Source organism: Acanthisitta chloris, unplaced genomic scaffold (assembly GCF_000695815.1).
Source record: "Acanthisitta chloris isolate BGI_N310 unplaced genomic scaffold, ASM69581v1 scaffold4382, whole genome shotgun sequence".
In the NCBI taxonomy this organism is placed as follows: domain Eukaryota; kingdom Metazoa; phylum Chordata; class Aves; order Passeriformes; family Acanthisittidae; genus Acanthisitta; species Acanthisitta chloris.
The window spans coordinates 91,472-117,495 of NW_008662063.1; the positions used below are offsets into that span (position 1 = coordinate 91,472).

At 38.9% G+C, this 26,024-nt stretch overlaps 1 protein-coding gene across 1 annotated transcript in view; it reads right to left on the reverse strand.

The window, feature by feature from the left end:
• FAM189A1 (family with sequence similarity 189, member A1) overlaps positions 1–26,024 on the reverse strand; it is a 57,206-nt gene that overhangs the window by 4,505 nt on the left and 26,677 nt on the right. The window contains exons 4-8 of the mRNA XM_009070459.1: positions 20,889–20,996; positions 11,458–11,618; positions 10,729–10,864; positions 5,558–5,633; positions 3,018–3,602 (exon numbers count right to left, since the gene is read on the reverse strand). Coding sequence (XP_009068707.1) covers positions 3,018–3,602; positions 5,558–5,633; positions 10,729–10,864; positions 11,458–11,618; positions 20,889–20,996 — 1,066 coding nt within the window. The remainder of the gene's footprint in view (positions 1–3,017; positions 3,603–5,557; positions 5,634–10,728; positions 10,865–11,457; positions 11,619–20,888; positions 20,997–26,024) is intronic.

A 26,024-nucleotide genomic window follows, 5' to 3' on the forward strand; every position in this document is an offset into this window, starting at 1 on the left:
CTTCAGAGGTTTTGTCTTCTCCTCCATTACTATACAGTGCTTAATGTACTTTCAGCAAGTCCAAACTACACCACTTGACATACCCTGAATTATCTGGAACACAAACACTGCAGTAATCACTCAGACACTTAACTGATGTAGCCACATAGTCTATCATAGCTGATTATAAATTAAGTTTATTGCAACGAACATCTGTGCTAGAAGTTTTGCCCTCTTCAGCTATGCTAAACTTTACAGGGAAAAAACAGAAAAAATATGGAAACTATTAAATTTCTAGTGATTTTTTTAAGAGGGAACTACTTCTGACAGAGATTGCACATGAACACACCATACTTAGGTTGTCCAGGGACTAGACAGTGGCTCTAAAGGCACCATTAAACTAAACTTTCATTTATCATTTCTCCAGTAGGATTGACAAACCAAAGAAACAAGCTCACTTCCAGCATATTAAAGCATTAATGGGAGAATTATTTGACTATACATTCCACAAAGACCCCATCATGCCAAGATATCCTTGAAGCACATGAATTGTGTTTTACTGACCTAAAAGCTCAGTTTTATGCCAGCATTAAAATTTCCAGATTATTAATCTAGTAGATCCCATTGCTGCTGTGTCACTGTGCTGTTGCACATGTGCAACATCCCCATATCAAATAATTTATGCTCCAAACTAGGGACAGTGCAATCACAGTAACATTCAAAACCCACTGAACAAAAATCTTCACAGTAAATGTCAAAGTTGTGCTTCTAAATCTCTTCATTGGCTTGCACAGGGAGGTGAGGCAGAAGACAAGATTCTTCCCTCCAGGAGGAAGACTTAAGACAAACCCAGAGCCCACATAGAATCTGACCACTGTATTTTCCCTTTTGTGAACATGGCAGAAGCTCCTCCACCCTCAGTTCTCCAAAACCCACAGTATGTCTCCTACATGAGTTATTAGTATTAACAATATGTAGTTAGAGCTCTGTCTTTCATGTAGCCAGTCTCTTTGAGCAGTTCTTCTACTCCAGGACAATGTGTTAACATACTCAAAAACCTCCAAACACTTTTTCTCCTGGGTTGGTTAGTTGAGGGAGCTCAGTCAGTTCCCTTTATCTTTGCCTATCGCTCAATTCCATGGATGTATTTTAAAATTCTGCAGTGAACACCAATAGCCAATCATGAAAAGTCTCCATCAAACGCCTTTTTAAAGTTAGAAAGAGTAAAAGAACTTCAGCTGTTTGTCACAGCCTAGAAAAAATGTGCTTCAGGGCTGCTACAAACAGCCTGTGCATGTTCCTCAAACTGGGCTATGTATGATTTCCAAATAGAGTTCAATAAAAAGCAGAGGAAAGAGAAGCAATGTGAAGTTGTAAAAACCTTCACAGAGTAAAATTTTGCAAACTGTAGTTTGCCAAACCTACACATGAAAGAAATACACCCCTCTAGACTCAACTGCTTCCCTTAAGGATTTAATGTTAAAGAGTCTTCTGCAGGCAGCAAAAGAAGAGCAAACTAGGTCAGCACACAGTACATCCAAGCCACTTCTCTTGCCCCTGCTGTGTCAGTATCTCTAGCACCTTCTCTGCCTCTTTATTTCAACCTTTGCTAAGCCCAGTTACATCTCAGTAATGTTCCTCAATGCCACTTCTCCAGAAGAGATGATGTATTTAGGACATGTAAAAAAGGAAGGCAGAGCATCTGCTGTACCAGGTGTCCCAGCAGCCAGCTAGAACACGTGGATGTGGCTGCCTACAGCAACTCTCAAACACTACTCAACCAGCATATGGAGCACAATATTGGAAAGTTGCAGAGCCTGATCCAGAAGAGAAGGGGCTGTTCTTCTTCTCTTTGGCACAGCAGAAAGGATTCAGACATTCCTACTTACTGTCTGCACAGCAGCTTCATAGCATATATGTCCTAGCAGAGTAAATATCAAAATAAATGCAGACTTCCAGATTAGAGATTCACTTTTCCTGGACTAGATGCTGAGGATAGATTTCTAAAGGTAAAAGACATTCCATTACTGAGCTAGGTATGAGGTCTTTGAAATGTATAGAGTAATGATGCAAGAAGTGCAATAGAACCAACACAGTGTCCTAAATGAAACCAGTTATTTCAACATTTTGTATATTTTTGCATTGAACTAGTCACATGATTCTTCCTATAGGTCCCTCAGAAATCCCAGTGAACACATCTTGTAACAGTACAATCTGTGACATCTTATAAAGCTTTTGATCTTTACTTTCAAGTCACTTCTCTGGGTTACCCATCTGAATCTCCCTGAACAGCTCCCATCCCTTTGTAACCCCTGCCCTTTTCAAATGATTTAGACAGTTCTACACTCCTGCAATTATTCTCTACTAAATCAACCCTTTCTTTTTCACTAACTATCAGATTTTTATGAAAGACACACCATTCAGCTAACATCTCCTCTCATCTTCCCTACCTGTCTAAAAGGAGATTCACAGCAGAAGATGCTTATCCATGACAGCCAAAGGCTTTCCTTTCATTTGTCATCTTGCCCTATGCCTCATTTTCATTTCTTTGTCATTTAAAACTTTTCACCATACACTCCAACTTGTCACTAGTTGCACTGACTGCCTCTGACACGCAGCAATACTGTCAGTGTCAGTGGCACCTTCAGGAAACACAACCTGCTCTATTACAAGCATGACAGCTCAGTGAATAGTTTCCTAAACAGACCCCAGCTACCATTCCAGCTTCTTAGTTTTGCCTCTCAATACAACAGGAATAGAGAGGTGAAAACAGCCACTCTCAACATGTGGCTTCCCAAGCAGGGCAGAAAGAATGGTGAAATCTAGAAAAGCCAAAATTAATTTCACTCTGTCAAATTTTCCTCTTTCCATTCTTCAAAATTTTCAAATTTAGCAAACATTCGTGGAGCTAAAGCCTTCACACCTAAGTCAAGCCTCATTTGAACATTGCACAGAATTGCCCTCAGCAGCAAATGCTGCATCAATCACACCCCACTCCTTTGTGCCATGGCTCATTACCCTCGTGGCCCTGCACTCACCTTCTGTGGCAGATGAACACGACACAGGGGCACTAGTTGATCGGACTATGTTTGAAATTGGGTGTTTGGTAAGGTGCTGCTGCTGGACAGCACTCTCATGGCTGCTCGAGTATGATGAAGTATTTGCAAGCCCAAAACAGGGAGAGCTCTGGAAAGGGACAGGAGACTGGCTAAAATCCACACAGCAGCTTTTCTTCTGCTTCAAGGGTGGTGTGGCATTGCTTTCTTGAGCAGAACTCTGCAGTTCTCTTTCCGAGGGGCTGTAATGCCCTGAGGAACAGTCCAAGGACCTGCCATGGGCACAGTTCTTTTCCTGTCCTCGAGCCCTGTCCGTAGAGGCTTGGCTGTGGGAACTGTCATCCTCATCAGGAAAACCCTCGGGGTGAGTTCTGTGAAACCTGCAGCGAGTGTGGTAATCCAGAGTGCTCTGGTCCATGATCCCTTTGGGGGTTATACAGTAGGGAGAAAGATCTGCAGAATGGAGAGATCCTTGAACTTCCAGCGAACAAAGATCTTCAGAGGAGTAGCTACGGTCTGGGATGTCAACAGCCTCAGAGACCATCAAAGAGGTGCTCTCAACAGAAACTGCAAAACGAGATTCAGAGAAAATCAAAACTTCTTGTCCTATTCCTCTCCCACCCTATTTTCTACAGACTGATTTAAATTTAGTAGTCAGCAAGTGCATCAATTATTACTCAAAAAAAATCTCAGATATCAGAATGCCAAAGCAAAAAAAACACTGAAGTCATTTACTTCGTTCTAACGTCCTTTAGCAAAGACAACTCTGTGCTGCCCTCGAATTAGCAAGTACATCAATTATTACTCACAAAACTCTCAGATGTCAGAATGCCAAAGCAAAAAAACACTGAAGTCATTTACTTCTTTCTAAGGTCCTTCAGCAAAGACAACTCTGTGCTGCCCTCGAGTATTTTCTTCAATTAATAAGCAGGTCTGAGCACTGGCACCAAAGTGTTATATGTAACTACATTTGGACATGAACAGCTCTTTCACTAGTGGTTTCTCTAGTAAGCAGGGAGAGACTGACTGTGGTAGGAGAAGTAAAACTTTAAGCAAATGCTGGGAAAACATGGCTCTGATCACTTTGAAACTTATCACTACTTTATTCAATCAATCAACATTTCCTTGAAGCATAAATTTAAGGTCTTTACAAATGAGAACTCACCATCATAGAACATCTCTGGCACACAACATATGTGACAAACACTTCAGGTAGAACCTAAATATTCTATGCAAGGTCATATCACCTTTGAAGCCTTTTGTATTAAAAACTGAGACTGCTGTCACTTCCTGTATCATGTCTACAAATATATGTTAGGGATGGAAATGGTTCCTTGTATGAAAATAAGTATTTGGCTCTGCATTATTCCCAAAGTCATGAGAAAAAATAAAGAAAACAGAACTGGATAATCCAGTCTCCAAGCTGCAATAATAGAAAAATAGAAAGCTTCCCATACCAGACTGGAATCTACAAATCACAGTATTTACATCTAAAATCAAAACTTTTGGCTTGAGATCTGGTCCTCTGCTTCCCAACAGTCAGAACTCTAGAACTGGCCTTAAAATTAATCTTTCATTTGTGCAGGTCAGGTCCAAATGTACTTGGAACTTTAGGAACCAGCTCTGTAGACACAGCCCTTGTTAGCAGCAGCACTTGCAGAACATCTTCAGTCACCCTCAGCTGTCACACACCCTTGCAGTTTTCAAACTTCAGGGTTTGAAAGAAAATAAAGTTCAGCAGTAGTTAAAAGTCATCACTGGTGGCTCTGGAAACTCCAGTCCTACTGCAGAGAACAGACACCCTGTGCATGCAAGAACAGCTGCTCTGCACTGATCTGTCAGGCTGTCAGTCCCATGCTGGATGCTGGGCAAGAGAGAACTGTTCCTGCTTCTTGGACCACTCTGCACCACCTCCCTGCCCACAGTGCATGGGAACACCTGCCAGTCTGGGCAATAACGTGTTATGAATATCATAGGGGAAAAGTATTTCATGGAAATTTAACTAAAATAATTGCTCCATACCAACTGAGGCTGCAATGTTTAAAAGCTCTCTGTAGCAACAGACATGGCAAGGGCACTGACAACTTCAAACAAACAAGCTCTGTACTGCTTCCCACCTATTGCATTCACAACTCCTATGCTTCAGGCAGCAAGTTTCCTACTCAGGCTCCTGGTAGCCATGCAGGAAACTACCACATGGAGAATGCATGTGGGGACTAGCAGGAAAGCTCCCGTGGCTGCTGACAATGAAAAACAAGTTGCAAGTTATGTGCAGGACTCTTCAAAGAGAAATGACAGTTGCCACATAAGCCTCAAAGGGTTCTACAGAGCATGATTTGTTCAGCAAAAGGCTCCTCTCCATTTCCAGCCACACCAGCCTCTGGCTGCAAAAAAGGTTCTTGCCATAAACAATCTGAAAGCAAATCCTTCTTTCTCCATTGGGAAGGGAGAAGAGAAGGAAAAGGCCACTCCAAACTCCCACTCCATCTTTCCCAAGTAGACAAACACAATGCCACGATCACCTTGTGTGCTGAAGTCCGGGGTCATGTTCCTCTCCCCCAGGCTTGATTCAGACACTTGCTGAGCAGTACCAGTGACCTAAGGGAAGATTGGGTAAGGAAACAGCACATTAACCTGCAGTTTACTAGAGCAATGTGTAGCACTGATGATCTGAAGAACACACCTGACAATGCTAACAGCTCATATAAGCTGCTGCTCAGATTGAAAGCTATTTAAAGACAGAGTATTGCACAAGTCTTTGTGTCAGCAACAAACACAGGGCAAAGGAACATGGTTAATGTAAATTTGCATTCTTTCAGAATCTACAAGGTAAATTCATGGTGCATTCCCAGGCAGCTGGGGCTGCAGGCCCACATCACAAAACTTCATGTCTCTGGTGCTTAAAACTACTGTTTGTATTACAAGCAATCTCTGTTTCTCCAGTCTGCATTTCTCCAGATTATGCTTTTTTTATTTTATTTTTCCACCACATCATATCACCACAAAAACAGGAGCCATAAAAACAAGCACAAGAGCAGCATTAGTATTTTCCTTTGGTTATTTGCTGAGAAGTTAACTCCTAATGTATTTTTAAGCCCTATAAGGCTGTTGCCACCCAAGGTGCCAATGCAGAGTGCTCTCCAGCCTGTTTGCTGAAGGGAGATGGTACTATAACTCACTTTTTTTCTGAAGAGATGGATCTGAGTGGGAAATATTCCTTCACTTTTGAGAGTCATGTCAACAAAATATAGACTCAGTCCTGCTGGAAGGACTCAATCCATAAACAGCTGAAATTTAGGACATTTTCTTTCAACTGATTTGAATAGACTTTAGATTGGACCTTGCTGCTAATCTCAATAGATTTTTAGCAGTTCTTTGGGAATGTGATTATTAAAAAAATTATTCCAATAAATAGCTGTTAAAAATAAATGGAAAAAAATACAAGAAAAGTCAAAAGGAATGAGACTGATATCATTTTTAGCAGAGAGCATCATATCTGCTTCTGTCTGCAGGGCCACAATTAACTAGTAAAGCTTATTACAGTTAGTGACAGTCTAGAAACAAACATCAGTCACCTCTGTAAACCTTTTTGTCAGGAGCTTAATTTGTATTTGGCCTTCTAAAATATTGGATGTGACACTATTGCTCTGAAGCTGTTAAGGAAAGAGCTTTCATTTCACATGCCAGTGTAGATTAATGCCCACATATATACATAGATCTTACTGTGCTCACTAGTTTGGGGGTTTTTTTGTATCTATCTATCCATAGCTTACTATGATCAAGTGATCAGGAAACCTTTCTGATACAAATTCAGTTTTTTAAAGTTATTTTTATCTAAGGCTTAGCAAATACAACTCTAAACAAGGAGCAGTACCAGAAATATTTTAACTAGGCAACAGATGGGGTAGAGGACTGGGATGCAAAAGTGAAACCACTCATATATTTTAGCAACTCCCTTGGAAATTTCTCAGAGCATCTTTCTTTATTGTGGCAGAGTATCACACCTGTGGTAAGGAGTAAAATGTGGTGTCACTCTAAGCTGCAGATGATTCCTGGGAACTAACTGTGGAAGTGCTGGGAACTAACTGGAGAAGTAAGAAGTGCTCTCAAATGTTCTTTGATGTCAGAGAAATCTCAGACTCAGTAAATTTTGGAAGAACTAGTATAATGTTTTAAAGGTGTTTGTTTCTTTTTAAAAATCTAGAGGTTCTAGGCACTTTCCTAAACGCTTAATCTAGGTGCTTTCATTAATCTAATCACTGACTGGAAAATATCTGTTGTATATTTGTGCTGAAACATTACATTCTCTGAGAATAATTGCTGAATGTATTTTATATGCATTTGGAATTGATTAACCTTCTTGCTCAGGGGAAGGAGAACCACAGTTTTAATTGTAGGAGGTAACTGACTATTTTTAAGTCAGGTCAGAGTTTTGGTTCACATAGGGACAGCACATGGTTTCATACAGGTTCCTGCAGAGCTGATGGTAACAAAAATTTAACAACTTGCACATCCTCAGACATGAAGCTGCTGAAGACAGTCATTAAGTTATCAATAGGGCAAGGAAAGAAACCCCATCCTTTTAACCAGTCTGCACAGCCTACAGTCTAGCAAACCATATGAAAACAGTGACTGAGAGAATTCACCCAGAACCCTCATCTGTTTGTTCTTGTCGTTTCTATATCCTAGACAATACTTTGCAAGGAAAACAGTGTGAAAATCACATTTTTTTTAATGGTCATGAAATGGGAATTCCTAACAGTACAGAAGACAACAGCAGCTTTCACATGGATGCAACCACTTAAATTAGCACTGACATTTGTTGCCCATGAAATACTGAGTCTAATTTGAGACAATTTAATAAAATTTTAAGGACCTCGATCCATTTAAAAACAAATATTGCTTGATGCTCAGTAAAAGGTTTTACAATTATGGCATTATTATATAATGGTTCCCCAAAGCACTTTTGTAGCTAGATCTCTGCCAGGATTTCCATTGCCAAGTCTGTCTGCCTTTGAGGGATTTATAAACCTAGTTATTTCAGTTCATACTGTCCTGTGCTTGGTGCATATTCTACAGAAGCATTTTGCATCATGTAAGAATTCAGGTCTCCATTTTGTTCCTCTTGGAGACCTAAAACTGTCTTAGACTTTGGCTCTGTTCTACAGTTACAGCTCAACTGGGACACTCCCTGCAAAAAATACATTAGGGTTTTTGTTATCAAGAAAAGTCTATGGCTGCAGCATCTCTGTGCAGGCTTTAGTTAGCACTGCCAGTGAACTTCACTGCTGAGACACAGCACCTGTTATTAGTTTGCTCCTACAAACTCTCTGAACCAGCAACTCCCAGGCATATGTATCTCCTGGGAAGAAACCAAATCATTATCATCATCTAGAAATCAAAAGTCACTACTCATTTTCACTTGTGATTAGAACAAGCACTTCTGGAACTCAGGTGGCCAGAGATGAACAGGCAAGACACTGAAACTGACCCCAGATGCCAAAAAATAACAGTGAATACATCAGCTTATTCAAGCTCAGGCTCTTCTTGCAAGAGCATGACTTTGCAGCTTTAAATTACATCTTGTTAAATTATACTTTTGTTATCTGCTGGTGCTGTTGTGCTGCTGCATGTCAATGCTCATGCAAAGAGTAGTCCCAATTACAAGAGTGCTCAACATGATTTTGTGCTTAACTATAAATAGACACTTTTCTAATCCTTACTTAGTAGCACATGCGAATTCTTATCACAGATGTGATCCTCCTCTTGCCCCCCAAACCATCCATGACTCACAGCCCTTTTGCCAATTTTTTATCACTGAAAATACTGACTTGCCAAGGCTTGCAGGTTCATCTGAGTGACTGCAAAGGGGAAAGGATGGAGCATGGCTAAAAGATATTTTAGAAAGGAGATAGCCTTGAAAAGTTCAATTTTGCTGTTCAGCAAAGAACTTCACTCAACTCACAAGCAGCTTATACTGATTCATTTTGTTATAGCCAAATAAATCAAAGGTAGTGCAGTGTTTGGCAGGTGGAGAGGGATAACACAAAGCAAGAATTAGAAGAGTTGTCAGAAGATACTTTGTCAGTCACTAAAGCTGCAAAGTTAGGCATATCTTGGAGGTATTTAACTGCATTTTTGTTGAGGGCTTTGCATCTCAACATCCTTTTTCCCCAGACACTTGTCTCACTAATCTTAATAACATTCTTGTGTATAATATTTTAAATGTTTATCATTTCTTTGATCTGTGGTTTCAGTTGTGGTTTCCCCCAATGTGAAAAAAAAAACACTAGCAAACTTTTCAGTGTTATATTCTGCGGATAGGTAAAATAGTCCCCTCAGGAATATGTGTGTAATTTGGCAACCTGAACATACAGTGCACGATTAACAACTGATATGCAACATCTAGAATGTTTGACTCCTGGAGTTTTTACTGAAGCCTGCAAGAAATTACAGTTCCTAAAAGCAATTTCAAGTATTTTCTCATTTGTGACAGTTGATTCAATTACCACAAACCATTTCAGGCAAAAAACTTGGCTGAAATTCCCTTTGGCAGTACCTGCAGATACATTATAATTCCAGTTTCAGCTGAGCTGATACCACACAGTACAAAATAAGGCAAGAAATGCAATGCAAATATTTGTCTGAAATATACTAGATCTTCTCTCAAAGTTCAGGATAAAAGTGTTCTGCACTCTCAGGACTAACTGTTTCTGTCACATAGCAGCAGAAGCTATTTATTGAAAGCCAAAACAGTCAAAAGGTTAAGTGGTTGATAGAGAACTACTGGCTGCTCTTTCATTGGAAGAGTAAGTCTCCATCCTTCTATCACTCCAAACTCTGCAACTTCACAACTACTAAAGCATAAATTTGGCACTGAGTTCAAGGCATCCTGTCAACATTAGAGCACATGATTATGAGAATCTACACCATTACCAGGTGCTCCCAGTATTCTTCCAGCACATGACATGAAATATTGCTTAAGTGGGGGACTGAAAATGTTAACTCTGTTAATCTGAAGCCATTTACAGAGGTTTTTGTTTAGAATTTTTAAGATCATGTTCTAACGACACATAGAGTGTAAAATGGCAATTCATAACTATCTTGGCTCAGATCACAGACAGGGCAAAGCTGAAGGTCCCAGGAGCTCCATGCTCTATACACACAAACAAACAGAAGTTATTAGCATGGCATGTCACAAGACACAGTTATCCTTTTCCTTAGTAAACTTACACTGTTGTACTGAGCTGCCTCTAAACATAGTGTACTAAATTGAGGCAAATCCATTATAATCAGTAGTTGGAATAAAAACCATTTTACAACTGTAAGACTTTTTAATAAAATAAACCTGGTCCTGCATCAATATTTCTTACTACCTATAGAAATTAAGAAGTGTAAGGTTATTTAAAAACATCATTATCCTTTTCAAGTAAGAAAAAACACCATCCTTCAGTGATTCCAATCCACTCTTTGTAGGTTTTTGCTCCTGACAGTGCAGTATCATACAGCTTGTTTGATGGATGAGATCATGCACAAGAACATAAGGAAAACACACAGTAAATATAATTTATTAAACTCTTTTAAAAGAAAATGGTCTGAAAAATCTTTTTTAACATCCAAATCTTTTCCAATGGTTATTTTCCAAATTTATCTAGAATTGTTTTGCATCCTGAAAATCTTTGGCTTTCCTTACCTGACTGGCAGGCATCTCTCCAATCACTGCCTCATAAGGAGGGGGCAGCTCACTTGGATACAGCATTCCTGGGCTATTAATGGTTACTTCATATAAAGCACCAAATGGGGAATGAGGAAATTCCAAATGGAGACCTCTGTGTAAAAACACAAACAAACAAACTCAATTAAGAAATGGCCTTGGATTTATTTGGCAAACTATTACCAACACCAGTGATGTAAAGCCTTGTCTGAGTTCAAAGCCAATACACTACAAAGGATTATACTGAAGAAATTTATGAGACAACCAAAAGGAAGCCTTCATTCACTGGGTAGCTTTAAAAACTATTTCATTTGGGATCCCATTCACCTCCACCAGCCTGTTTTGCCATCATTCATGTCCTTCACTACTCCACATTAATACATATTAACTGCAATGATTTCCTTAAAAATTAAATTTCCTATTCAACTTCAAGTGTGTAATGTTAACTGTGAAAGGATCATCTATAAGCTGATCTGTGCTCTAAGTTCAGATGTTATTATCCTTGTCTTAGCTAAGTTCAATCATTTCTCTGTTACTGCAGTGCTTTAACACAAATATTTCCAGAGGAAGCCTAACAAGTTTGCAAAAAGCCATTTGCAATCTCCCTACCTAAGTTAAGGACATGATCTGGCTTCACATTCTTGGAAAGAGCTTCATAGTCTGCAGCTCAGAACTACATGATGACTAACAACAGGGAGAAAGAATCACCTCTGTGCCTCTATCACTGGTGTGCAGGTATACTCCGGTGGGTAGTAGGGTGGAGGTGGTATTGGTGGTATGAACTCATCAAAATCCAAGGTTTGATGCAGGATAGTTCCATGTGGAGTCATGCAGTCAGGATGGGTAGAATGTGGCCTCTGTGGCAGAAACTGAAAATGAACAGGTCAAGTTCCTTCAGATGGCAGAAACATCATCACCAATAATAAAAATTTCAGTAAAAGACCAATATTAGCAAGCCTGACCAACATCCAATTCCATTAACATCCATACTGAAATGAAAGAGGCACTTCTGGAGGCACTAGAATACTTGCTATCCGTGAGAAGTGTGAGTCAGGTTGCCAAAACACAACACGAGGTTTTACTAAAGGCAGAGGCCTTGGGCTCCCACGTCAGTCACTCTTAGGATGCAGCACATGGACATTTATAATTACAGAGCTTTTCAAGAAATATTTCTACACTGGATACTATTTTATTTTAGCACCATGTGATCAGCTGTATTTTAATAACTGATTAATAACTGATACAACCACTAAAGCAACTATTCACATGGTTTGTTTCTGATCTGAACTGCCTTGTGCACTCAGAGTAAAAATCCCAACATCACCCCCTAAAACAACCCCAAATAAAGCTAAATAGAAACAGGCTACCACATATTCATTACATTTTGAATAAAACCCTTACAATTATCCCACCTATTTTTCACTTCCAATGAAGGGGCTATTTAGAACTATTCTCTATGATTTTGTAAAATTAAATATTCTTAATAGCCATTTGTGGTTTAGCCATAGAGACACTGCACCCTTAAAAGTGCTATAAAGGTTTTAAATACTGGTATGAAAGTAAGAAAAACACTTAGACCACATAAACATCCTAAAATCCAAAAAAAATAACTACACTGAACAATAAAAAGTAACAAGACTGAGAACTACCATCAACATTTGTGACAGGAACCTCATCAGCTTCTATCACAGCAGTGATTTAAAGAATCCATTCCAATACCTTCAATATCAGAAACACTCTAACCTAACAAGTGTTCTAGGAAAGGCTTCAACTAATACAAGATGAAATTTGGACCATTCTGCAGATCCCATGGAACCCAGACACCCTGACCAGAGCCTCTATGGTGCCCATGGATAAAAGGGGATCAAAAGACAACCAAAAAACACAGAAGAATTTTTTCTTCTCCAGGCAAGCTTCTGCTGTCATAACACTTCGCTTGGATCAGTAGATGACTTGATCTTCAGATCCTGCCTTTAAAAACAAGTCAGCTAAGAAACTTTGCTGAAGGCACATTTCTTTTTTATACTGGAACAAGACAGCATATGTCTTTGTATTGTTTTTTGTACTCATTACACTATTATTTGTTTAAATGCATGGTAAAGACTTCGGAAGCAGTGAAATAAAAGGGAAAATGCTTATGCTTAGGAGATCCAGCAAACAGAAAGTAAATTACCTTCATTCTTAATATCACAGTTTTATATTTTTCACTTTTTCAGATTTAACTCTCTGCAGCTCTGCTGAATTTACATTACCACAGAAATTATATTTGTCTTTGGTATTTAAAAGGATGAGTTACATCTTAATTCTATTAAACACACACTATGTATGTTGCTTCAAAGGTCAAAGCTGTAACAATATAACACAACAGAGGGTCAGGAGGACCAATTTTAACTGTTCGTGAAAATGAACTATTAGCTGCTTACTAATCAGCTCTCCAGAGAGATTTGCACATGGAACTATTAATAAAGCAGCTCCTCTGGAGAATATATCATTACATCTTACAGCCAACCAAGGACCTTCAGCCATTGTAGTCTACTAATGGTACAGCACAGGAAAAAAACCCAACATGACATCAGCTTGACTTACGCTTTGTTACATGGAATGTCTGATGCTCCCTTTCATGTGAGGTGGGATGCTGTGATCCCAAGTACCACCAGACATTGCTGTATTTGTCTTACAGAAATAAAATACATTCTTGCAGTCATTTGGTCTAAATTCACCTGAGCTTTCATCACCCATTTCCTAAACTGCCACATTCCATTAACATTAAACTCCAAACTGCTGCCCTAAATGATGCAATTATCATTCTGCTACCATCCCAAATACATGCAAGAATCTTTTAGGAAAAACAGAAGCCAGACAAACTTCAACTTAATTACCTAAAACCTGGATAAAATTTATCATAATGAAGACAAATATCTGCATTCTCTGGGTCACATTTTGTACCTTACTTGATTTCCACCAAACCCAGGACTGCACTTGTTTTTCTAGAAGTCGATCACCTGGGTAATTTTTACAGTCTGGAAAACAAATGTTTTGCTTTTACAGCTTTCTTGACCTTCTCCCAGACTATTTCCACATGCTGCCATAGAACCTGAACTTTGGTTTGCACCAGAGAACATGCAGCTCCATCCCATCAGCTCTTGAGTGCCCTGGAGCTGGTGTCATTCAGCCACATCCCGGGAGCGATACCCAACCCTGCTCAGAACATGGCAATCAAACACATGGCACTTTTACAGCAAGGGCATATCAGCACAGACTTTGTGGGATGTGACAGAAGGGAGAGGTTTTACACAGGGCAGGAGGGGCTGTGGTTCAAGGAAAAGACCTAATGTTTAGGTGCAGTTCTGTTGAACAGTAGAATCATTTGCATCCCTTTCAAGAACTGCCACTGGGAATACAAACCATGGCAACAAACTGTGACCAACACTGACAATGACCTGCAGAATGGACATGAAAATGCACATGTTTGGGGGGGTATAAACAACAGTTTACCTGTGTGATATCATCCTGCTGGAAGGCACAGAAATTAAAGTGAAAAAGGCTGTAAGAGGGAAACTAGCAGGAAATGAAACAATAGCAAATATAAGGGATTACCACAAAGAACAGACATCCTTGAAAAAACAATTGTAAAGTTACTAAGTAAGTGGGAATTAAATCACATCTTATTCCATACTATCCTATTTACTGATCTCTACTAGCCTGGAAAAGCTTCTTCTTCCTACAGTGAAACATATTTTAAAAATCTTTGAGGGTTAGTCTCAAATAGTGAAGGATGGCAGGGGTTCAGCAAACACTTAGCACGAAAGTACAAATCCCATAGGTCGGAAAAAGACACAGTAAGAAAATGCAAAGAGCTGAGAAAGCTAGACTAGGTGAAGAAACACTGACAAATACTTCCACAAGAAAACACACATTTATGGTACTAGAAGAAAGCAGTTACTAAATAATCAGTGGGGAGATGCTGATGGTAAGTAGGACAGGCAAAAGAACTGCCAGACAGAAAATGGAGGTGACCTGTTCAGTCACCAGTACAAACATGATCAACTTACACTCAATGTCATTTCAAAAACTACAGCTCACACTATGGAACAAATCACACAGCAGGTCTCCTAGCCAGGTTTTTGGGATTAATGGCCACTACAGAAGCAATGGATAGAAAATGCTTTCAAACAAGGATAGACAGCAAACAGCAGCACTGGTGAACACTGTCACAAGTTTAGCAAAATTTTATAGCTATCAGTAGGTATTTTGAACATATTTACTAGGCATAAATAGAAAGTCCCTGGCTCTGGAAATCTGAAAGACTCGACTGTTTCTGTTCACCTCCTGGAGCTGTTGGATGCAGGGATATTTCAGAAATCTGACCGACAATGAAATACCAATCTAGCATTATTTTAGGAAACAGCCAAACTTCCATTTGAAGCTTGGCATTCAAACTATTAGACTCATGCAGGTGTTTTTTCATCCTTGGACTAAACATGGTCTTATTTCAGTCTGTGAAACGTGCCTGATACCTGACAGGCATTACACATAGACTGGTACATGTGTGAAATGGATGTGCAACACAGTGCACACATTGCACACAGAATTTGGTGTGTTTTCACTGGGCACATCTAACTTGGACAGAGTTGAAGAGCCTGATTTAAACAGCTCTTATACTGAGAACTGCTCAATTTGTTATTTGGTTTGCAGTTATGAGGGAAGAATAAAACATGCTACCTTGCTGCAGCAGAATGAACAAGAAAGCTGTAAAACACTGAGGTTTTGTACCCACTTTTTGGACCTGAGTACAATACAGAAGTTAGCCATGGCACCAGCAGCAAGTTGTTAGCAAGCAGAGAATCAGAAACACAAAGGCTAGAAGCACACCACTTCCAGAAGAGGTAGAAGTTATACAGTTATCCCTTCCCAGTGAGGAAGGCAATGCTGAGCACAACAACACAACTCTTCTCTCAGTCTGTAACTCTTCAAGGTGAAATAAACACCATTGGATAGATACAAGTAAGACAGTAAAACTGCTCTTTTTGTCTAACCAAATTTCTAGCTCTTCACTGAGAGGTCATCTAAAAGCTGGCCACTGAAGTGACCAGACTGATTAGAGTTTATTATTTGTATTCTGAATATTATGACTATATTGAAGTAAAAGCTGATGAAGGAGTCGCAATTAATGAGCTGAAGAAACCACAGGTAAGACTGTAAATATAATTCTTTAATGAAACAGTTACTCGTGTGACAACCATGTGGTACATATCCTTCCTTCTGCTCAGGATCTGTGAGACAAAGAACTCTCCATCCGTATTCCCCAATATGGGACATCTCCACAAAACATCAACAAAGACTTCCTTGAGTATTCTCAAATATGGGACATCCCCACAAAACATCAACAAAGACTTCCTTGGGCCTATATATCCTGCAGCTGCTCAGCACTGCTGACCCCATGTAAATGACACTGCTGGGATTCATTGCTCAGCCACTGTAACTTATCCAAACCAGCACGTGCCACGTCAGTACATGACTAGTGCTCCAAGGGGAACTTCTTATCGAGAGTACTTCCCATATCTGCATGTAATTACCTCTGCCTTCCATATCGCATTTAATAAATGCACTGTCTCACTTGGAAACGAGTCCTTTGGCGACTCCAGGGTTCGTTATCCTCATTTCAGTCTCTCCATGTCATTTATAAAAATCTACTAATTCTCAAGAATGGGAAATAAAAATTTCTAATTGCATATAATTAGATATTGGCTTGTTATCTTGAGTAAAAGCTCTTCGCAATACGCTTGAGCCTATAATTCTGTCTTCAATTAACTGTCCTCCTCCTGTTTGCCTTTTCTGAAACACTGGAATCAGTATCTGCTGAAGGGAAATGTAGATACTAATTGTCTGCAAGAACAGAAGGACCACGGTTAACTCTTCTGATTTGCCTCTGATCTTAAAGGCAAATTGCAACACCGAAGGTATTTTGATAAGGAAAACAGATTCCAATTTTTCTGCTCCACTGTTTCCAGTTGCTGTTCCTACAAACCATCACAAGCCCTTAGCTCTGCAGTCTCAGGGAGACTGGTCTGTGACAACACATCTTTTTTTAAGCATTGACCACATTTTAAATAACCTTAAATATCAAATATTCTTATTCTACTACTAAAATGTTAAATGAAAAATGGGACATTTGTGAAAAATGTCAAAAGCTTTCCTGCACCGAAGGTTTGCGTTTTACCCTTTCATTTGTGGTAGGTGTGAAGGGAATATTTACCCAACCATATTTGCATTTAGGATCTTTCTATGGAGGTACAACATTTGTAATGCATATTTCCAAAGGGACTGTCACCTGGGCTTTATAGTACTTTTACAGGAACTTTGTGCCAAAAAAAGTAATATTTAGGTTTTGACATAATTAGATTAAATAATACAAAAAATATGTAATAATGTAAGATCAATTCTCATGTAATGTGAAGCTTCACTCTCAAGTGGCTTTTTATTACTATCTCACCAGCACATGAGGGTTAAAGAAAGGCACCAGGATATTATCCTCATACAGATGTGCTTTACGTGAGCAGTTTGAGTAGAAATATTAACTACAGCCTATAAAGTTAATGACATGCTGAATTATCATAATGACTGATGAAAACAGTAATTAAGTGTTACAGCTTGCATGTGTCATCATTACCTTATTTCCTTTACAAAATAACAGATGGTTTTAGGTATCACATAACATGAACAGCTACGACCAGTGATGGGGATAAAATCAGAACACACTCAGTGCTATCAGTGCCAGTACTTCCAGGGTAAGTACTGTATAAACACATTAGGAGTGCAATGGGTGTGTTTCATGCTTTAGCTTGGCCACAGAGGGCATCATTTCTTGCATGTCTTTGTTTAATCCAGGCAGCTCCCTTCTCAAGCAAACAGGGTGCATTTTTGCAGTAGCCATTCATCAGACAAAATGCAAACTGAAACTGCCTTAGGCAACAAATGAAATATCATGGAAGTGACAGTTTGGTTATTAAGAGAGGTTTCTTCACATTACAGAACCTTGATATAATCTGATTTGAGTCATATCTATCTCCTGGAGGGGTGTGGACACAGAAAGAACAATTCTGGGAGGCCCTGAAATGGAGTGCAGCTTTAAACTAGCTGGTGAAACACAGAACAAATGCTATTTCACCCTTTAACTATGGTATCACTTACTCCTGCAGCTTTAGTACAACTGGTAGGGTTTTTTTCTGCCTGAGCAACTGCATATACTTAACACAGTGAGGAAGGTTAGAGAAGTGAAAAATTTGGGGTACTTTCTCAAACAGCCAACTCAAGGAACACACTAGAAAAAAAACCAAATAAAATATAATGTAATAAAAATAGTTTGTAATATTTTGCAGCATTTTTTTTCCTTAACACTTGAAATCAAATACTGGTTAGGTAGGATTATTTTTAAACAAAAAAACCCTCTTTGACTTCACTGGAAAATTTAAATTGTGCTTACTACTGGACAGCTTGTGTTTATATTTTTAGGACATTTTTACTAAAGGTTGGTATGTCAGAAGGTAGCAGCTTCCAATAAAATCACACCAGTTTACCTGTATGAATCAGACACTCACTGTATGCAAAAGTCAGCAAGACAGCAGATACTCATAGGATCATTGCTGCAGATTTTCCTGAGACTGTATTATATCCCTGCTTTCTGTTGCTAGGCAATAAATTGGAATTATTTGAAACTGAAAAAATTCACCATTCTAACTGATTAATTTCTGAGACAAGAACACTAACACAGCACATGAATCATGGAACTGATGTGTTAACGATAACCTAATGATATCTGAGGAGGTGTTTGCTATTGCCTCTTCGTGCGACAGGAGAGCCTGTGTAGCTCCTGAATATGCAGAAGTGAGTGAAAGAATCAGCAGAATAATGAAAACCTTTTCATCTACGAGGGCTGCTATCTCTTGCTGCTGCTGCCTTAAGCTTCCAGCATGGTACAACCCGGCTAAGGGAAGATGCATACATCAGTGAAAAGGAAAAAGCACAAATCAGGCATTGACAAGCAAGAAAAAGGAAGTAAATCAGATTTCTTGGTGCAGTAGAGAAAGGGAACTGCAGATCATGGGACAATAGGCTGAAAATAGTGAAAGAAAAAGAAATCTTCAGGTCAGAGTTCAGGTGGTCTAAGTCAGCGTAGCCCCAGGGAAGTTACGCTCACTTAGGCCCAGTAGGAATCTGGCTCAGCAATCTGAAAAAAGAAAGGGAAAAACTGATAAACAAGAGAAGACTGGGATTGAGCAGAGATATATACATATTTCCCTTCTTCTGTGGAGAGGGGAGGGAATTCTTGTTGATGGAGCTGAAAGGGTGGGAGAACAGACAAGTAAGCAGGAAGACAGAAAGCTGGAAGCACAAAGTATAAGAAGCAAAAAAGAATTAACATTATGGCAGCATTGCCAGGTGGTAAAGAGAGAATTTGAAAGAAGTCAAGAATGAGATGATGGAGAGAAAAATTATGTGCTTTTAAGGTATTTGACTTCCTATTGAGATTACTCCTTCTTGCATATGCCCATCAGATGCACTTTAATATTGTTCTTGGTTCATTGTTATCTATACATTTTTATTCCTCTTACACTGCTAAATACCATTAAGTGTAGGTTAAGATTCCTGGAATATATATGATTACAGTTCTGGATCACTGCTACCATCGTTACACTAGACTGACAGATTTTTCTGGGTGTGATGATCTCTTAATCTCCCCATCATCACTGGAAGGTGAAAAAGTTCTTCAGCCAATGGGCATCTTTGCAGCAAATATCATGGAGGGGGAGAGTGTATGGAAAGAAAGAACACTCAGAACATGATAAAAATCCTTTAACATTTAAAACACAATGTGTCATCAGCCCAAATGATTATTTCTGTCAACTGCTTGACATCCAAAACAAACTTACTAAGCAAGCACTGTTTACAATCTGCATACACAGAGTGCTGTAATAAAAAATGCATTTATATACTATTTGCAGTCATTATATAGAGACATGTACCTAACTTCTTACATCCATTACTATGTGAAGCAAACACCAGATCACAGACTGGAGATACACTTGAACTCAGTTTGCAACCCAGTGACTGGAACATTTATCTGGAAAGGACAGTCTTATCCCTGCAATTTGTGCACTTCAATCAATATCCATGGCACCTAGTGCATTTCTGTTTATTAAACTATTTACTTTTAAAACAACCACAAGCCTGCACGGCAGGTTACACAACATTTCTCAGTTGTGTACATGGTTTGCAGCTAATTTGCTGGGCCAGTATTTTGTCTAGGCAAACCTGTAAAATACAAGATGTGCAAGTGACTGGCACTAGGTTTGTGTGCTCCCCTCTCTTATTAAAGAGAGGATGATTTCCTAGGTTAGCCAGCAATAGAGCTAGGCTACAGGCAGTATAGCTGGCCAGCAAAATGCAGAGTTTCAAACTATTCCTTTTTATTTGTCTCAACATTACATTGAAATCTTGTGAAATCTCAACACTGATTTGGGATAGGAAACCTGTCTTTGTCCAAGCAAAACAAGACAGCATCCTGTGATGCAGCTGACTACACAGAAGTCTAATGATCCTGTTCCCTCTTGTTTTGAACACAAGTGCTACTCTGAAGCTGAACATGTGTTCCTTACAAAAACACTGTTACTGGCACAGGGCTGTGAAGAGTTGCAGTTTTGAACTAGTACTTCTCATACTCTGTAGTTCTCATAACAGTGAAACTGGTATCTCCAAGCTAAGTAATTGCTCTGACTAGTGTGGAAACTGAAGATAATATACAAGTAATGACAAAAAATTTACACGCATATATAACTGAACTTCATTAATAACTTGATAAATAAAAATACCATACTCCCAAGTGCAAAATCCTGATTATAACACTCTAATATAATACATAAACACTTCAAACACAGCAGCTATTCTTACTGCATACATCTATATTTACACAGATGTATGCAAATAAAAAAATACATCCGTGTACACACATGTTCTAACACTATACAAAGACACACAAACAGGCTTAACTTTACAAGCAAAAAGTAGGTGCAAATGATACACAGATAAGGACAACATGTTATGTTGGACAATATCCTGTGTTGTCACTGAAACATACTCACCATTTGCAGAAGATCAGAAGAAACCATCTGCATGCAACACATTGCTGTTGCCAAAGCACAGACAATGGTGGAGATGATATTGAGAGCGCACACACTGAACAACAGGTCCTGTGAAAAGACATGCAGCAGAATATCATCTCTTATCTCAGGGACACAAAGGACAGGAAATGCTTTGAGGAATTTGATAGTAAACACTCAACTGCTATCAATTAATACGGTCTGAAGTAACTGTGTAGAACTCATTTAGCTTGCAATTACTTTTGTTCAAGCAGTCTGCAAAGGGAACAATTACAGAAACAAACACCTTCCCCGCTTTTCACAACACAGTTACTATGAGGTATTTCTTCAGAAATATTGACATTCAGATTTTCCAGTATCCCAAAGAGACAAATTACTGCTTTCACTCCAAGCTACGGCTACCACAGGAAAGATACTATGAAAGAGACTTCTGATTAAAAAAACCCAACACACAGAAATGTCTTTGCTTTCAGTAGTTGAAATCTACAACTTAGGCTTGCATGTTAAAAATATTCTATGGAAACTCTAGTATGAAATAGAGACTGTTACCCTGTGTCACATACTCTATGCATCTGAAACATTTTTAGACATGAGTGAAAAAACAGTGATTACACCAGTGCATTTCACCTCCTGCTGATGCATTGAGTGCATATGGCCATGCTGTTTCTTAAAAAAAACCTAAGACATTTAAAATAGAACATCAAGTATTTCTTTACTAAGTAGAATGACATAAAAGAAACATTTGAGTTAAAATGGAAACATTTTTATAGAAATGGTACCACTTGGAAAAAAAAAAAAAGGCAACCATCTCTCTTCCAATCACTGGATTTGCATTTACTTTCTCAACAGCCAGAGAAAAGAAACACTGATTTAGCATGCTGGCTACATGTCAAAACTACTACAATCCTTGTACAGCAACTGCATAGCTGTTGTACTTGGGGCAATTATGTGGCTCAGTTAGTATTCTGAACAGCCAGTAAAAGTATTTGAGGAAATCAGCAGAGAGAACAGATGAAAAACAAAACCAAAATTGGTACAATACCATGAGTGAAAACCTCACTGTGTAAAGAACAGTCTGTAGGATCTAAGTTTAAAAGAGTATTTCAGTCACTACCAGTGCATAAAATAACTTCCATGCTATGAAATCAATGCATTGCTTGCCTTGTTTTTCCCAACAGTACTGAAAAAAACCTGATAGAAAGGTGCAGATTTACTCGTGCCACTGTAATTGCATCCTGCCCAAGTGACCTTCATTTGAGGATGGAAATGCCAACCATGGGAACCAGGCAGACAATAAATGGGCCAACAAGTTTTAGTCATTTAATAGCTTACACAGAGCCAGATTCACTCTTGCTGATCTGGTCAGTAGTTTTGTCTTCTTGGCCAGCCCCTCAGCCAGGGGAATAATGAATCAACAGCACCAACAGCAAATTACTGGAAGGGCCAACCTCTAACTCACATACAGAAGGTGATACAGAGGACTCATTCAAACACAAAGTCATCCAGACCCTCTTAGAGCATTTAAATGGAGGTAAACAGGCAAGGTGATCCCGAGAGATTCCATTAGTTAACAGTGGCACAGAAAGAGATTGAGAACCTGCATGCTCTGCTTTTTATTTGTAAACCTAGGTAAGGGATACCAAGGCAGAAACAAGATCTAGGGTAGAAATACGACTATTTCCTATCAGTAACAAAGTTCATTCACTGCTTACTACAGCCATTTACAACCAAAAGATTAAGCCAATCTGAGTGTGTAACTTAATACCATTCACACCAAATAATAAAATCTAAATTATCTCAAATATCAATCAAGAGCAGACATGTATCAGCCAAAGATACAGCAAGGCAGTAAAGCTAAACAAAAACATGGAAAAGATTATAAGTTCAAACTTTTAACAGTGACAGTAATAACTGAGAAATGATTGTGGTATCTTCACCATCACTAGGTATTTCTTAAAGCAAAACTAGTTCCTTTTTTTTTTCTAAAGTCTGTTTCAACTCAAACAAGAAGCAATACACAATTAGCCCTTTGCCTCTGCTCCTCCTCACCACCCCCAGACATTAATTAGCCTCAGGCAATTTACCATTTTCAGGGAATTTACTCCCTGTGCACTGTAGAAAAAAATAATTAGGCAACTCACGACAGTCATTTATTCAACTGTAGATAGCAAGTGAGCAGGAAGAGGCTTTCAAGATCTGAAGCCTTCCATGGCCAAACATGCTACCAGAAGGACAGAGGAGGTGCTCACACAGACTCCAGCTGGAACACAATGGCAATTAAGATGTCCTTTAGGAAATGTCTGTGAAAAAGCAGTAACCACAACAGGGACAACTTAACTCTCCACAGCACCTGGTCACAGACAGCTACTTTGCAGGTGTCTAAAGGAGCAGGAAAACTATATTGAATACAAAATCAAGGAGTTCTAGTGACAGACTTTTGACTGACATCTACAAGAACATTAATCAGAAAACACAACACATGAACCTCCAACGGTGTGAAATACAGTTCTTTGCTCCTTGGAAATGGCTGAACCGATTTTCTCATACATGGTATTTTCTGGGTATTTTTGTCTTTTTAAGACAAAAATCTAATTCTTCAGCATGTTTATATGATAATTAATGCCCTGATAGATATAACATATGAGGTAGAATTATTGTTCTACAAGTTATGCATACAATTTTCTGGATACACCTTAACTCACTTTACTGCAGAGGACACAATCCCCTTTAGAGAGGAATCAGCTGTCAGAACTGCCTGGAAGCACACCTAGATCAATCCAGATCTGTATCCACAGGACTCAGACAGCATTGTGAGCTGTTGCTCTGTAGCCAGTTATCTTCTCAAGTAGGTCCCCTCAGTAAATCTCAAAAACTAGATTAAAATTTAGTGTTGATATATGAGAAGGGCAAGATTTCATGGTTGCAGTGTTCCATTTTTATTACAGCTCAACAACTACCAAATTAATGGAACTTTTTTCTAATATTTTGTGTTTAAAAAACGTAATTTGAGGATATAATTCAGTGAGAACATCACATGGAAAAACATACTGTCATATACTTTAAAAGCAATTTGTCCTATAAACTGATTTTCTTTGTTTTCCATCACACTGCTGGGTGATAAGGCAGTCAGATGCTATTAAACTGGAATAAGTAAAAAATTGGTGATTGATTTGTCACTTCGATAACTCAAGTGTAGAAACAATCATTTAACAAAGCAATTTAAAACAGCTGTTAGCACATGCAATTACCTGACAGAAGCAAAGAAAATCTCCAGAATGAGATAGAATCTAAAATGAAAAATGACAATAGCATGAGTCCCCATTAGTGGTGGGGGAGCTGGCAGAGGTGGGTCCTTTATAACCAGAAAACACTCACTGCCAATGTGTTGACCCTTCTGAAATTTTGCCCATCAAAACACAATTTATACCTCCTATCACAGCAAATATAAAGCAAAACTGGAGTACTATCAAGTCACTCTAGTGCTGGGCCATATCCATAGAGTTCCTTCAGCTTAGAAAACAAACTTATAACGGAATTTTGCTCTAATATCAGTTACCTTTCAGAACCATCAAGTAAGCCAGACTAAAACAGGCATCTCTGGACATCTTGACAACTCAAATGCAGACTCTGGTAAATATTTAATCACTCCCTTGCCTCTTCATATCATAGCAATGAACTGTGCTGTTGATTAAGTTACATGCATGAACATCAAACCAGGGAATCTGACATTCAATACAGACACACACCACACAGATGAAGCACTATTACCACAAAATTGTCACTCTGTCAAGTATTACACAGAAAATTACCAGCTGTGCTGCTTACACAGAATTGAGAAGCTGTATTTAAAACTATTTTGCTCTAGAAGGAAATAAAGTACATATCATTGCTTTCTGCTCCCATTTAGTCCTCTGTCTCCACATTTATTTACAACACTTAAAATATTTATTTTGTTTTAGATGTGTTACTTATGTTCATATTGCCAAAAAAAAGTTATATAGCACAAACTCAGTACTTATGAGTCTGTGCAACAGTATTGAACTGGCAACCCTCTTTACAACACACTCACATTTTTCTGGCTCAATAGATTGTTTTCCTGTGGAAATCATAGGTTTGTAGTCTTTGAGGTTCTTAAGTTCTCTGCACTTTTGAGACCTTAGTCAATATACAATAAAAGGAGCAAAATAAGCTTGCTGATGTGTAAAAAGAACACTGTGTAATCAGTAGCCCTGAACACATGGATCTAAACATCCACACCGATCAAGGGCTAACACCAGTTTCACTTCTGCAATTCTGTGAAGATGAGTTCTTTTCTCCTTGATTGACTTCAATTACAGCACTTCATTTCTTATACTACTGTATCCTGAAAAGAGATAACGAGCAGTAAAGCTTTTTCACCCATGAAATTAGTGTCAGTGTACCTCTTATTCATGAATTCAAGGACAACAATCCTTTTAACTCAAATTATAACTTCAGTTGTTCTCACTGGATATGCCTGAAAAACACTGGAAAAAAAATAGCTGCTCTAATACAAGGAAGACTCACAAACAATCGACTCTGAACCACTCAGGTCTCAACTGCACACTGAGCTGTAAATGGAGAGATGGCCAACACTTCATAAAATAGATTTAAGGTATGAAAGTAGAATATAATTCACTAGTTTACATGCACCTAAAATATTTAATATATTTTGAAGGAAGCAGTGCACAGCCGCAATAGAAGAAAAATAAACTCACAAAGGTCTTCTCTGATTGCATGTGACTCTGCATATCTTTCAATTCAGTGTGTTAAATTTAGGAGTGGAGATATGACAGAGACTCCTGAAAGAATAAGGTTCCATAAAATAACTGGGAAAGGATGCAATAAACAGATTCCAGTCATTCAAAGAAGCAGCTTATCAGCCATGAGAGAAGTTTACAAGCATGGATGAGCAGCTCTCAATGAGCTGCAATGTGTGCTAGCAGCCCAGAAAGCCAATGGAATCCTGGGCTGCATCCACAGGAGTGTGGGCAGCAGGTCAAAAGAGGTGATCTTCTCCCTCTACTCTGCTCTTGTGAGACCCACCTGGAGTACTGCACACAGTTCTGGAGCCCTCAATGTAAGAAGGACATGGAACTG